Raw genomic sequence first — 12,691 nt, forward strand, 5'->3', positions numbered from 1 at the left:
CTAGTTATCAAATAAACATCTACTAGAACTGCGTCCCGGGTAACTTGCACAACCTACTTGAGGACCAGCCTAGTACGTTCGACCTATCGCTTCCACGATCGAGTTGGAAGGTTCGGGGAGTTGATTGGCTAGGCGGTCCCTACGGAAGGGGCTTACCACATCAGGGTAAGTAAATGGATCGAAGTCCGGAACTAACAAACAAACAAGGATTGAACTGTATGTTCTGGTTAATCGACCACCCAAGGGTCTCCTTACCCCACCCGCGATCCTCCCCGCCGTCTTTGCTCTTCCCTTTACCCCACCCTCAAGGCAGTCAGCCTAACCGGTCATGCACCTGGTTAGGCTACAACCAACGACGGCCGGGCCCAATTCTGTTACATTTTTACCTTGAACTACCGACGGTCCGGAAACCCATCGGGAAATCGCCAGAACCCCACATCGGCGCCGGACCTGTGCTGCGGGCCCACCGCTTACAAGTTGAAGACGACGGAGCCCGACGTGACATTGGCCGGGGTCAAGACTTTGGGGATTCGAGTTCGCAGCAGTGGAAAATGGCCTTGTTTGCCGATGCCGCGTCCTTTGCCACGAGCCCGCCGAACGCGCTCTGGGCAGCTCTGGTCGCCCTCTTTGGCCTTGGTGTAAGCTTAGTACGGTGTCTGTTTCCATCCGAGTTTACGGGCAGAGTTACAAGTCTAACCCAGGAGTGAATAACACAGTACCTGGTGCGCACCACCGCTGAGGTCATCTACGATATCTACTTTCACCCCCTTTCCAAGTTCCCCGGGCCGAAGTTATGCGCTTTTAGCAACGTGAGTTAATTCTGCACCCAAGAAGCTGAAATTGATGTTGAATGATGGTTTGGTGTTGTGTTAGATTCCCCACTGCGTATGGTTCCTCGGAGGGCGACAGCCGTACAAGCTCCTCGAGCTGCACAAAAAGTACGGCCCGGTGGTGAGAACGGCACCGAACGAGCTGTCGTTCAACTCGGCGCAGTCGTGGAAAGACATCTACGGGTTCCGCCAGGGCCACAAGACCTTCATCAAGAGCGACTTTTACGACGGCGGCAGCTTCGCCGGCCGCGGCGTGCACTCCATCGTCAGCGAGCGCGATGTCGACGCCCACGGCCAGATGCGCCGCTACCTGTCGCATGCCTTTTCCGACCGCTCCCTGGCCGAGCAGGAGGACATTGTCTCCACCATCATCGATGCCTGGGCTGACGGCGCGCTGAAAAAGGGTTCCCAAGAGAATGGATTCAACATTGGCAAGGGCTACGAGATGATGACGTTCGACATCATCGGCGATTTGGCCTTTGGCGAGACGTTTGGGGGTGTTGAGACCGATGTCGAGCACCCCTGGATCGCCATTGCCCTCGGGGCGCTGACGCAGGGCGCCCTGGCCGACGCGCTGAAGCGCTTCCCCACGCTGGCCATGATCGCGACTCCGCTGCTGCGGAGCAAGATCAAGGAGCTGACCGAGGACACGAGGAAGAATGAGGACTTTGCCATTGATCTGATCGACAGACGGATCAAGCGCGGGTCGTCCCGCAAGGACTTCATGACGCGCGTGCTGGAGCAGCGCGACCCCGACAAAGTGTCGGATCTGCAGATTGCGGCGCACGCGTCCGACTTCGTGCTCGCCGGCAGCGAGACGACGGCCACGGCGCTGTCGGCCATTACGTACTACCTGCTGCGGACGCCCGAGGCAATGCGCAAGCTGCAAAAGGAAATTCGCGCGAGCTTCAAGACGTACGGCGACATCAACTCCAAGTCCACGCTGGATCTGCCGTACCTCGGCGCCGTGATCCAGGAAGGGTTGAGGATCTACCCGCCGCTGCCGATCGCACTCCCACGCGTAGTGCCCGAGGGCGGCGACACGGTAGACGGCCATCCTCTGCCTGCGGGCGTCATCGTCTCTTCCAACCCGGTTGCGGCGAGCTTGGATCCGGCCAACTTTGAAGATCCCGAGGCGTTTAAGCCGGAGCGGTGGTTGGGCGAGAACCAGCGAGACATTCGTGATGCGTCCCAGCCGTTTTCGTTGGGTCCTCGCGGATGCCTGGGTAGAAAGTAAGTCTTTCTAAAAATCCGAATTTTGTAGTTGGACATGCCTGACCGAGTTTCCGCAGCCTTGGGTACATGGAGATGCGCACTACGCTGGCCAAGCTGTTTTGGAGGTACGACATGGAATTGGTAAACACGGAGCTGGACTGGCATCAGGACTCGGAAATGCACACCCTGTGGCGCAAGCCAGCACTCTGGGTTCGGCTGAGGGAACGAGCTGAGTAGTAGTAGATTGCTTTTTGGAGTAATGGCCGAGACTGGCGCTCGCACATGATGATAAAACCTGAAATGTCCACAGTGTTTGTATTCCTCGTGCTCTCTAGCGTTGCAGAAACAAAATCGGACTCAACTGTGCCACAGTACTATATCTTGACACTCCACAATGACGTCGCTAAAGATCAACGAAAGCGAGATCGAGTCGCTGGAGGGCAAGACGGCTATCGTGACGGGTAGGTCTGTTGTCTAGGAAAAATAAAACGTACAAGCCTAACAAACCAACAGGCGGCGCATCGGGGATTGGCCTCGCAGCAGCACGAATCCTAGCGCGCAAGGGGGCGACGGTCCACATTCTCGACCTCGACGAGCCGACCGAGGCGCAGCCCGAGCTGCACTTTCACCGCGTCGATGTGGCGTCGTGGGACGGGCTGCGGGCCGTGTTTGAGGCCGTTGGCACTGTCGACTATGCCTTTGCCAACGCGGGCGTGTCTGAGGAAACTGACTACTTTGCCGACGTGTTTGACGAGCATGGCAGACTGGCAAAGCCGACGTACAGCGTCCTCGACGTCAACCTGCGCGGGGTGCTGAATTTTGTCAAGCTGGCGTGGAGCACGATGCGACGCAACAGGACGGCGGGGAGTATTGTGATTACCACCAGCGCAACGGCCTATGCGCCCGAGCAGTCCTTACCGGTGTATGCGGCGGGCAAGGCGGCGGTAGGTGTCTTGTTTCATTTTTCCGTTCCTGTTTCCGTGTTTCATCTCGGACGACAATTGACAAGTTGGACGAAAAGTTGGTTGGTCTGATCCGGGCGCTACGTTCCGTCACAATCCAGGACGGCATCACCATCAACGGCGTGGCCCCGGCGGCGACCATCACAAGGCTGCTGCCGGGCCATCTGGCGGCGCCCATCATCGCCTTGGGACTGCCCGTGAGCAGCGCCGACTTCGTAGGGCTGGCGCTAGTGCACTCGGCCACGGCGCGGCAGGAACGGCGTGTGCAGGTTTACGGCAAGGACCGAGAAGCTGATAAGTGGACGGCCGAGCGCTGGAATGGGCGCGTGATCTTGACTCTTGGCGACCAGTACACCGAGCTGGAGGAGCCGACAGCGGACCTGCGACCCTTCTGGTTCGGCGCCGAGAACCTGCGTTTCACCAGGCTGCAGCAAGCCGCGACCGACTTCCGCGCGGCTGGTTCCGCGGCGCAGCAGTGAAGGGTGGCCTGGTTGTGCAGGCCCTACAGTGCGGGAGGGGTCGAGCGAATGATCGTAGACCTGCAAATGCGGGACGGACGGCCACGGGCAGATACGATGGTCCGGCAAGAAAGAAAACTGTCCGAGAGGCTAGAGCACAGAAAAACGGTTACTGTAGGCAGCAGAACAAACAAAGATACGCGGCAGCGCCTGTTTGCGCAACGTTGCACTGCGCTGGTGTCTTAATTATTAGACGGAATCTCCCAGCCTTCGATTCGTTTGCTTGTCGAGCCTCGCCGCAAATCCTCTCCCAAGGGCCACCATACTTTCTTTTGAGCAAGACCAAGATGCCTGGGTTTGACCCGAAAAAGGACGTGCCAGACCTGACAGGCAAGGTCATCCTCATCACTGGTGGTAAGCACTGTCTCCAGAGAGTCCTTTTGGGTGGTTTCTGCTGGTGCGCCTGGCTGACAAGTGCTACACCTGCAGGCACCGCGGGCGTCGGAGGTGGTACCGTCATCGAGCTGGTCCGCCACAAGCCTGCCCACGTCCTCTTCACTGGCCGCAACGCCAAATCAGCCGAGGCCACCATTGCCAGCGCCAGAGAGGCTGCGCCCGACGTCCCTATCACCTTTGTAGAGGCCGATCTCGCCAACCTCTCCAGCGTCAAGGCCGCCGCCGACAAGATACTCGCCCAACTCTCGCGCCTCGATGTGCTCGTTTGCAATGCCGGCATCATGGCCGTGCCTGCTGGCGTGTCAACCGACGGCTACGAGATCCACATCGCCACCAACCACCTCGGCCATGCCCTGCTGGTGCGCAAGCTGCTGCCGTTACTGCAGGCCACGAGCGACCTTGAAGGCTCCGACGTCCGCATCGTCATGGTGACAAGCGCAGGCTGGGCCATGACTCCGAAAGGCGGCATCCAGTTCGACCGGCTCAAGTCCCAACAGGACCTCCCGGTTCTGGGTCGCTGGATTCGCTACGGCCAAAGCAAGTTTGCCAACATGATGTATGCGCGCGAGCTGGCGGCGCGCTATCCCAAGATCTTGTCACTGAGCCTGACCCCCGGCGTTGTAACGACCAGGCTGGTCACGAACCTCGGGCTGGTCGACAAGGCGCTGGTATACCTCCCCAACGTGGGCAAGATGAAGACCCCTGAGGAAGGCACACACAACTTGCTATGGTCCATCGGCGCTCCCCGGGGGAAAATCAAGAGCGGAGCCTTCTACGAGCCGGTCGGCGATCTGTCTAACATGTCGACCAAGGCCAGCAAGGATCCCAAGCTAGGCGGTATGTTGTGGGAGTGGACAGAGGCAGAGCTGAAGCAATGGCTGTAAATTGTTACGTATCAGATATCACAGGGACTAGATTCGAGAATATACATTTCTTAACAGACACGAATCTGTTTGCATTCACTGACTTTGCAGGGCACTAACTCAATCACCCTAGCGCGCATCCAAGCATATCCTCACATCTTCAGGCGGGATCAGCGTCACAGGCGACCCGCCACTCCTCAACCTCAACACCTTTTCGACATGGACGCTCGAGACAGACCCGTCCAATCGCAAGCGGTGGTGCCGCAGCAGCCTACTGAAAAATGCCACAAACTCGACTCGCGCAAAGATGCGGCCGAGGCATGCGCGTGGACCCTCGCCGAAAGCCAGAAACCTGCCCTTGCGACAGGCTAAGATCGGCACACGGCCTCTACGGATCTCATCTTCCTGCTCCGCCGTCAACGGCCGCGACGGGTCGACGGCGTGCGGATCGCTCACAGGCCAGCGCCGCGGCTCGATGACCTCGGGCGCAGGCCAGTTGGTCTCAGAGTAGTGGATGGCCGTGTTGTTGACAACCACGCCCGTCCCCGCAGGGAGGTGGTGGGACGAGCTGCCGACGCGCAGGTCCTCCTCGCCTGCCGTCACGCGCGCGATGGGCAGCACAATGGGGAATACGCGCATGACCTCGTACATGAACGCTACGAGATAGCGGAACTTGGGAAAGTCATCGGCAAAGGACAGGTCGGACCGTCCAGCCTGCTCCGCTTCAGTGTGGATTCGGTCGATCTCCTCGCAGATCCGCTTCTGGATGTCGGGGTACAGTGCTAGCATGGTGACGCAAAACAGGATCGTGTTAGCTGTGGTGTCGTATCCTATCTCTCAACGTCAGCGGGGTTCATACCGGCGATGGAAGACATACCGGCAAGCAGGAAAATGAAGACGTTGCCCTTGAGCTCATCGTCTGTCAGACTCGTCCTCACCATTGGACCGGATCCAGGGGCTCGATCTTTCTCTTTCTCATCGGTGACGTCCCGAGAGGCCTCTTGGTTTGCCATGCTGGACCGCAGCACGGCCGTGAGGAGGTTGTCCTTGGTCATCTCAGTCGTGTTGGTCTGCAATTTCAGTTTCTCCCGCTCCGCCGCCAGCAGCTCGTCCATGTACTGGTCAAACTCGACATAGGCGCGGTACGCCACCTGCCACGGCGAGCGCGCCAGCGTCCACTTGGGCAGCGGCAGGATGTGGGGGAGATGCATGACAACGCCCCAGATGGCGCCGACAACCGAGAGGGTGTGGCCCGGCGGGACGGCCTTGTCGGCGTCGGCCCAGTCAGTCGCCTTGCCAAAGCCAGCGAGCGACATAGTGTTGACGGTCAGCGTGTAGATGTTGGTCTTGACACTGCTCGGCCCGCTGCTGCTTCTCCACGCCGCCGCCATCATGTCCACCTGCCGCTGCGTTTCCTCCCACACGGTTCGGTGAACACCGTCGGCGGCCAGCGGCGGCAGCGTGATGCCCAGATGGAACCGCCACTCGTTACCGTCAACCGACACCACGTTGGGACCAAACGGCTCGAGCATTTCTGGTCACCATTGTTAAGAGTCGCCAAGGGGATAGTGAATCATGGGTGGGGCATCTCACTCATTTTTTCGGGCGGCTTGATGAATGCCTTTCTGCGCGTGACGACTTGCAGCGCCGTCTCGGTGTGGCCGACATAGCACACGAGCCCGCAGGGGGAGACGACCAGAAAGACGGGCCCAAACTCCTTGTGCGCGCGGTTGCGGTCCTCGTAGTGCCAGTCCTTGACCATGAACCGAGCCCATCGTGGCCATCCCTGGCCGAGGAGCAGGTAGTCGCGATAACACCAGCGCAGCAGCGGGTCGGTGATGTAGGCGAGGCCCTGGAGCTCGTGGATGGGCGACAGCGTGTAAGGCAGGCCCGAGAGCCGGGCCGTTCGCACGTTGCGGACGAGGCGCGAGATGACGCGCAGGACCTGAACCACGCAAAGAGCAACCGCGAGAATGAGATAGAGGGCCATCGCCGGTACGAGATGAAGCTATTCTGCTGCTCGATCCAGGGGCCACGGGTGCGCGACTGGGGATTGGGTGGATCAAGGGTAGTACGATCTAGGTTCAAACTCAACCCGCTGCAACGAGAATGGACCCTGTTTGCTGCTGCTATGTGTCTCGGACCGCGCCGCTGCTGGACGGTGCCAATCGTGGTAAGCCACCGAACGGTGGTTGCCCCTTTCTGCGCTGCACCCACATCCCCACATTTTCACTCGACTCGCACAATACCACCCCAGCGACAACATCGCCAGTCCGTCAAGAGTGACGATTGCCAATTCGGAACAGCTTTTTTCTGTTTTGCAGTTGGCCCAAGGCAGAAGATGGCATCTCACATCTCGTCGGCTTTCAACAGCCTGTTCGAGGACTGCCAGCACCGCATCGAGGCCTTCAAGTTGCGGGTTGGATTTGATCAAGTCGACGCTTTTCCAATTCTGCAGCAGAAGGTTCAGGCCATCCAGGCAAAAACGAGATGCCGAGAGTTACTCGTCCTCACAGTGTGCCTTGCATGGCCTTCACCCGCACTATCACAGCTTGGGAATATCGTCTCGGGTTAAGATGCTAACGTCACAAGATCCTGGGGGGTCTTGTTCTCCAGATGGCGTATAATCTGTATTTCCACCCCCTGACGGGATTTCCCGGGCCGTTCTGGGGACGAGCATCACTGTTCTGGCGCTTCTGGCACACGACGAGCGGGCGATCACACCGGGCGATTGAGAATATGCATCGGAAATACGGCCCCGTCTTCCGCGTGTCGCCCAACGAGCTGTCGTTCGCCTCGGTCAGCTCGTGGAAGGCCATCTACGGCTACCCCCCACCGAAAGCCGATCTTCTAGTCAAGGGCGAGTTCTACGACATCTACGGGTCCGGCTTCAAGACGGGATGTATCGGATCGTAGCGCGACCCGGCCGTGCACGCGCGTAAAAAGCGGGATCTGACGGCCGCCTTCTCGGTCAAGGCGCTCGCGGCCCAGGAGTCGATTGTGCAGCGCTGTCTCGACGGTTTTATGGACAAGCTGGGTCCGCTGAGCCAAAAGAGTGGTGGAAAGGGGATCACTATGGTGCATTGGTTGGAGATGGTGGCATTTGACATACTCGGCAAGATGTCGTTTGGGGAGGGCTTTGGATGTGTTAAACAGGGTAATTATGCCCCTCTTCTTGTTCTGGACAGTTTATCATCCTCAGCCATCTGTTCGAGATCACCCTTATGGACAACCTGCGACGGGTCAGGCTGCTAGCCACGCTAGGGAGATGGTGTCTGCCGTGGCTGACAGTGCGGGTGCGGGCCCAGCACTCGATGTTCAGCCGAGCCAAGGTCAAAAGTATGTCCTGTCTGTCTTTGTATTGTGGTCAAGAAATCCATATCTAATTTTTGTGCAGACGTCTCGATGCCAAAACCGCCCGTGACGACTTTCACACCAACCTTGTCGCCAAAGTGCGCAGCGGCGAGGTACCACAGGAGGAAATGACGCCACGCGTCCACGCTAATGTGAGAATTCAAGTTTTCTTTTCTCCTTTTCTTCTCGAGATTGCCAGTGACTAACATGAATGTAGCATCGCCGGGGGCCAGACGACAGCAACGTGCCTTGCCGCAGCAGTCTACTATCTCCTCAAGACACCGGCGACACTCGACAAGCTCACGAGGGAGATCCGCATGCGGTATAGCCGGTACGAGGATATCGACGCCAACTCGGCCTTGCAGTTGCCGTACCACCAGGCCGTCATCAACGAAGCCCTACGAATCCACCCACCGGGGTCCCAAGGGTTTCCCTGGGTGTCGACGGGGGCGGATATTGATGGATTCAAGGTTCCCAAAAGTGTGCGTGATTGTTCTTTGACCCTAGGCGCTAAATTACCTACTGATGCCGTTCGAGTTGATCAGGTTAAAGTGTACACAAGCGCCTGGGCAGTCACGCATGACCCCAAGAACTTCCACGAGCCGATGCGCTTCAAGCCGGAGCGGTGGCTCGATCCCGACAATACCAATGTCAAGGAAGCAAGCCAGCCGTTTTCGCTGGGCTACAGGGCGTGCATCGGGCGCAAGTATGTTTCCCGATCTCCCGAGACCTAAGATAGACATTGAAATTGACATGTGTTATTTGTCAGCTTTGCCTATGTCGAGATGGCATCATGCATGGCCAAGATGTTGTTCCGGTATGACATGAAGCTGGTGAATCGGGACCTGGATTGGGAGGCCGCATCCCGCTGCTAAGTCATGTGGTGGAAGGCACCGGTCATGGTTTATTTTACGGAGCGGGCGGTAGCGTGGTGACTTAGCCCCTACCTAAAACCAACACCCTCAGCAAGCAAAATCCACACGATCAATTCTAGTCAGATTTAAATCTGACAAGTGACTCTAGTTCTCCCTTCTTGTTCTGGGTTAATAACGAGGTATGTTGCACTGCTGGAACTTGATCCTTAGATTCTGGTGTCGGGTTAGGGTTATCGCTTGCAACCAACCCCTGGACTCTCTTGGCGAGCCAAGCCAAGCCCAGGCCTGGTTTGAGAATTGATTCGTTGGAGCGCTGCCCTAAAAATCGGACCGTCGAGTGCGGGACGGGAGACGAACCGACTGGGCAGTCCGGACTTCCGAGGGTGGGTCTGGGCGACGACGTACTGTTCTTTTACGTCTTGGCTACTCAAGGGCCTTTTGGCTTACCGTCTTCGTAGTGCCACTGCGCATCAGTCTATCATTACAAAGACTTGTTGGCTAAAATTTTGGTGCAATAGCAACTTATTAGGACGCTGTAACAACAATATCAGCGCAACGATCTAATATTTTAGAGGTCGTAGATAGCGAGTGTACCAGTATATATAGTAGCTATAACTAAACGCATTGTAGTATATCTAACCTATATTCACAATGAGGTTGGCATCTCTATTATCGACAAACCCGACGCCTACCATCCAACTGCGACTGGGCCTACACGGGACTGGGCAGTCCGGCCCAAACCGCTCATCTCACCATCGGCACGGACTGGTTAGAAACAGGGCAGAATTGATCCACTATTTACCATTCCTGGGCGACCCGACGACGATTTCCACTTTGATACATCGCGACAGGGGAGGGGTGGCCAGTCTGGCTGGAGCGTGCAGAATGGGCTTAAGGAGGGCTTAAAACGGCAAAAAATGGGTCAGTGATCCGAGCTTTACCTCCCAGACTGGCACAGTCCGGACTGGTCAGTCGGTTCGTGATCTAGCTCTAAAACCCGATCGGGAAAAGGCCGAGAGAGAAATCGGCGTCGGACCCCTGCTTGTCCGTTTTCAGTAACTGCCTATCGGTGAGACTGTGAAAGACGACCATCCGATCTTGTTCCGCGTCCATACCTCAATATCGCGTGCTGAACGCCCTCTCGGTCAGCCTCGTATAGGCCAGCCCCCCGTGGACCACTGAGTCCCCTGACCGGGTTCTCGCCTACCCGTAAATTGCTAATCCCAAGAAACGGGCAGCTCATAGCGCCAAGTACGGGTGCGTGCCGTGGTTTTGGGCCAAACTCGGTGACAACGGTGCCACGCCATCTGCCTGCATCTGCACAGCCAACGGTTGCCAATAATGCACCGCTGCCATGAGACGACAGCGCAGCTATTGTTAGGTGAACCTGCATGCATTGCAAACCAAAGCCCTGGGACGGTTCCGCAACGGTTTGATGATGTGCCTGGCAGGCCGACAACCTCATGTCCCGAAACGCCAGTGGCGTTCACCAACGTGCTCTTCACCTAGGCATCCGCATGGCTGTGCCAGGGACTAATTAGATCAAAGGAAGTAGACAGCTAAGCTTGAATTGCGCCTGGTATATAAGATGAACATGAACCGCTCCGATGCTGGAGCGGGCTTGTATGGCATAAGGGCGTTAAATTTCACCGTTTGAATTTGCTGCAAGGTACCGCCATGCTTTTCACCCGATTGTCGTGCCACGGCCTCCTCGGCCTGGCCTCTCTCGCCCTCGCCAGCACCGACTTCGCTCACGGCACCGACAACACAACAGCCAACGCGGCGTGCAGTGAGCTGGCACGCGAGTTCCCAACCAAGCTGTATCTTCCCAACACGGCCGATTTCAACGAAGAAGCCACAGGTGGGTACCTGCATCCCCCTCATCTCTGTCCCACAATCCAAGTACCAGCTCCACTGACACAGTGACACTTGACGTTGCACAACTTAAACAGCCATCTGGTCCAAGACCTTTCTTATTACACCAAACTGCGTGTTTGAGCCTGCCAGCGCGGGCGACGTCAGCAAGGCGCTGCGCATCATCGCCGGCGCGCGGTCGCCCTTTGCGGTGCGCGCAGGCGGCCACATGCCAGTGCGCGGTGCGCAGTCGGTGCAGCCCGGCGTTATGATTGCGCTGTGGTCACTCAACCGGCGCACCCTGAGCCGCAACAAGGCTATCGCCAGCATCGGCCCTGGCCAGACGTGGGGCGACGTGTACGCGTGGCTGGCACCGTACGGGCTGGCCGTCAACGGCGGACGCTACTCGCCCGTGTACGTGGGCGGGCTGCTGCTGGCGGGCGGCATCGGGCTCTGGAGCAGTCGCTTCGGGTGGGACGCCGATAGCGTCGTTGGCTACGAGGTGGTGCTGCCCGACGGGCGCATCGTCGAGGCCACGGCCAGCGGGCCCGACAAGGACCTGTTCTGGGCCCTCAAGGGCGGTCACAACCACTTTGGCATCGTCACGCGCTTCGACATGACGACGTTTGCCGCGAGGCCAGCGTTTATCCGCACCGTGGTGTGGAACCTGACGGATTCCCCCGCCACGACGGATGCCTTCTTCAACGCGCTGAACACGTACACGGCCCCGGGTGATGGTGTCGAGGACCCAACGTCGCCATCATGCCGATCGTGGCCATCGCACCGGGCATCAATCATCACGAGGTCATCATGGCCCAGATCGCATTCGGCACGGACCCGAACCCCCAGGCGTTCCGGGACTTCAACGCCATCGAGGGTCGCGAGGTGCTCGACAACGACGGTGGCAAGGTGTACGATTCGTGGACGTACCTGCCCTTTGCCGCGGGTTAGCTCTTCGGCGCCCGCGATTTCCGCCAGACCTTTCACACGGTCAGCTTCAAGCCGGACCCGCGCGCCATCAGCATTGCCAACCGCACCGTCATCGACCTGGCGAATCGCGTCTTGCCGACGACGGCAACCGTCACCTTTACCTACCAGCCCATCTCCAAGCAGTGGCTGCAAGCATCGCGGGCCGCAGGAGGCAATGCCATATTTCCGGGGATGCCTTCTGTACCTCGTGCGGTGACGGGACCTTGTTGCCGGCCTTCTGTGAGGCCCGCGGCACCAGATCATAATCGCAGTTGGAAAGAGGAATGTCGAGACGGGCCGTCCCCTCGTCGACTCCCTGGTGGATGCGCAAGTGCTTGGCCCACATCTTGAGCAGGAGAGATCCGCTCATGCCGTCGACCAGCGAGTGGAAGTGGCACACAGCCAGGAGAAACCCGCCATGCACAAAATTGGCCTGAGCGACAATGGCGGCGGCGCCCTCCGGGTCGAGATCCATGGGCGCCGGCGGCAGTAGTTGGGCACCGTCTAGCTCGTCCTGCGGGAGGCCTTAGTCGAGTAGATCCTGGTAATCTGGCCATGATTCGGAGAGGTCGTTGAAAACAACCTGCGGCGTCCAGTCCGGGTGCTCGCGCGCCTCGAGGCGGCCAGCTGTGGTCTGGTGTGTCTGGTCATGTGCCGCTGGCACCGCAAAGACGCGGCGTCGAAAGATGAGGAGCTCGTCGGCCGCGCTCTGCAAGCTGGCCTGCAGCAGGTCGTGGACCTGCTGAAACGGCACGCTGGGCTTGAGACCAAATGTCAAGATAAAGTTGATGTTGAATCTTGGCATGATGTTGTCCATTGGGTTGAGCGCGAAGCGCCGTGGTTCGTCCATTGTGA

General features: G+C 58.3%; 7 protein-coding genes across 7 annotated transcripts; 5 read left to right on the top strand and 2 right to left on the bottom strand.

Moving 5' to 3' along the window:
* Nucleotides 1-551: 551 nt before the first annotated feature.
* MFIFM68171_08428 (Isotrichodermin C-15 hydroxylase) lies at nucleotides 552-2,282 on the top strand (the record flags this gene model as incomplete). Its single annotated transcript, XM_071063848.1, has 4 exons — nucleotides 552-638; nucleotides 717-809; nucleotides 874-2,063; nucleotides 2,123-2,282. 4 exons carry the CDS (start codon nucleotides 552-554, stop codon nucleotides 2,280-2,282), a joined length of 1,530 nt encoding a protein of 509 aa, XP_070919949.1.
* Nucleotides 2,283-2,439: 157 nt separating this feature from the next.
* On the top strand, nucleotides 2,440-3,486 carry MFIFM68171_08429 (Short chain dehydrogenase reductase; the record flags this gene model as incomplete). Its single annotated transcript, XM_071063849.1, has 3 exons — nucleotides 2,440-2,506; nucleotides 2,559-2,989; nucleotides 3,067-3,486. The coding sequence occupies 3 exons, from the start codon at nucleotides 2,440-2,442 to the stop codon at nucleotides 3,484-3,486; spliced, it is 918 nt and encodes a 305-aa protein (XP_070919950.1).
* A 326-nt stretch (nucleotides 3,487-3,812) lies between these two features.
* On the top strand, nucleotides 3,813-4,805 carry MFIFM68171_08430 (Ketoreductase (KR) domain-containing protein; the record flags this gene model as incomplete). Its single annotated transcript, XM_071063850.1, has 2 exons — nucleotides 3,813-3,879; nucleotides 3,955-4,805. 2 exons carry the CDS (start codon nucleotides 3,813-3,815, stop codon nucleotides 4,803-4,805), a joined length of 918 nt encoding a protein of 305 aa, XP_070919951.1.
* A 108-nt stretch (nucleotides 4,806-4,913) lies between these two features.
* MFIFM68171_08431 (Cytochrome P450 oxidoreductase) lies at nucleotides 4,914-6,774 on the bottom strand (the record flags this gene model as incomplete). The annotated part of the gene is made up of 3 exons (XM_071063851.1): nucleotides 4,914-5,614; nucleotides 5,662-6,318; nucleotides 6,378-6,774. 3 exons carry the CDS (start codon nucleotides 6,772-6,774, stop codon nucleotides 4,914-4,916), a joined length of 1,755 nt encoding a protein of 584 aa, XP_070919952.1.
* Nucleotides 6,775-7,523: 749 nt separating this feature from the next.
* MFIFM68171_08432 (uncharacterized protein) lies at nucleotides 7,524-9,013 on the top strand (the record flags this gene model as incomplete). Its single annotated transcript, XM_071063852.1, has 8 exons — nucleotides 7,524-7,637; nucleotides 7,701-7,862; nucleotides 7,973-8,127; nucleotides 8,182-8,290; nucleotides 8,356-8,382; nucleotides 8,438-8,620; nucleotides 8,684-8,844; nucleotides 8,908-9,013. 8 exons carry the CDS (start codon nucleotides 7,524-7,526, stop codon nucleotides 9,011-9,013), a joined length of 1,017 nt encoding a protein of 338 aa, XP_070919953.1.
* A 1,677-nt stretch (nucleotides 9,014-10,690) lies between these two features.
* MFIFM68171_08433 (uncharacterized protein) lies at nucleotides 10,691-11,818 on the top strand (the record flags this gene model as incomplete). Its single annotated transcript, XM_071063853.1, has 3 exons — nucleotides 10,691-10,874; nucleotides 10,966-11,606; nucleotides 11,687-11,818. 3 exons carry the CDS (start codon nucleotides 10,691-10,693, stop codon nucleotides 11,816-11,818), a joined length of 957 nt encoding a protein of 318 aa, XP_070919954.1.
* A 32-nt stretch (nucleotides 11,819-11,850) lies between these two features.
* Nucleotides 11,851-12,686, bottom strand: MFIFM68171_08434 (uncharacterized protein; the record flags this gene model as incomplete). Its single annotated transcript, XM_071063854.1, has 3 exons — nucleotides 11,851-11,958; nucleotides 12,042-12,350; nucleotides 12,420-12,686. The coding sequence occupies 3 exons, from the start codon at nucleotides 12,684-12,686 to the stop codon at nucleotides 11,851-11,853; spliced, it is 684 nt and encodes a 227-aa protein (XP_070919955.1).
* Nucleotides 12,687-12,691: the final 5 nt, after the last annotated feature.

The sequence above is a fragment of the Madurella fahalii genome, assembly GCF_045866475.1.
Source record: "Madurella fahalii IFM 68171 DNA, scaffold_4, whole genome shotgun sequence".
Taxonomy (NCBI): domain Eukaryota; kingdom Fungi; phylum Ascomycota; class Sordariomycetes; order Sordariales; genus Madurella; species Madurella fahalii.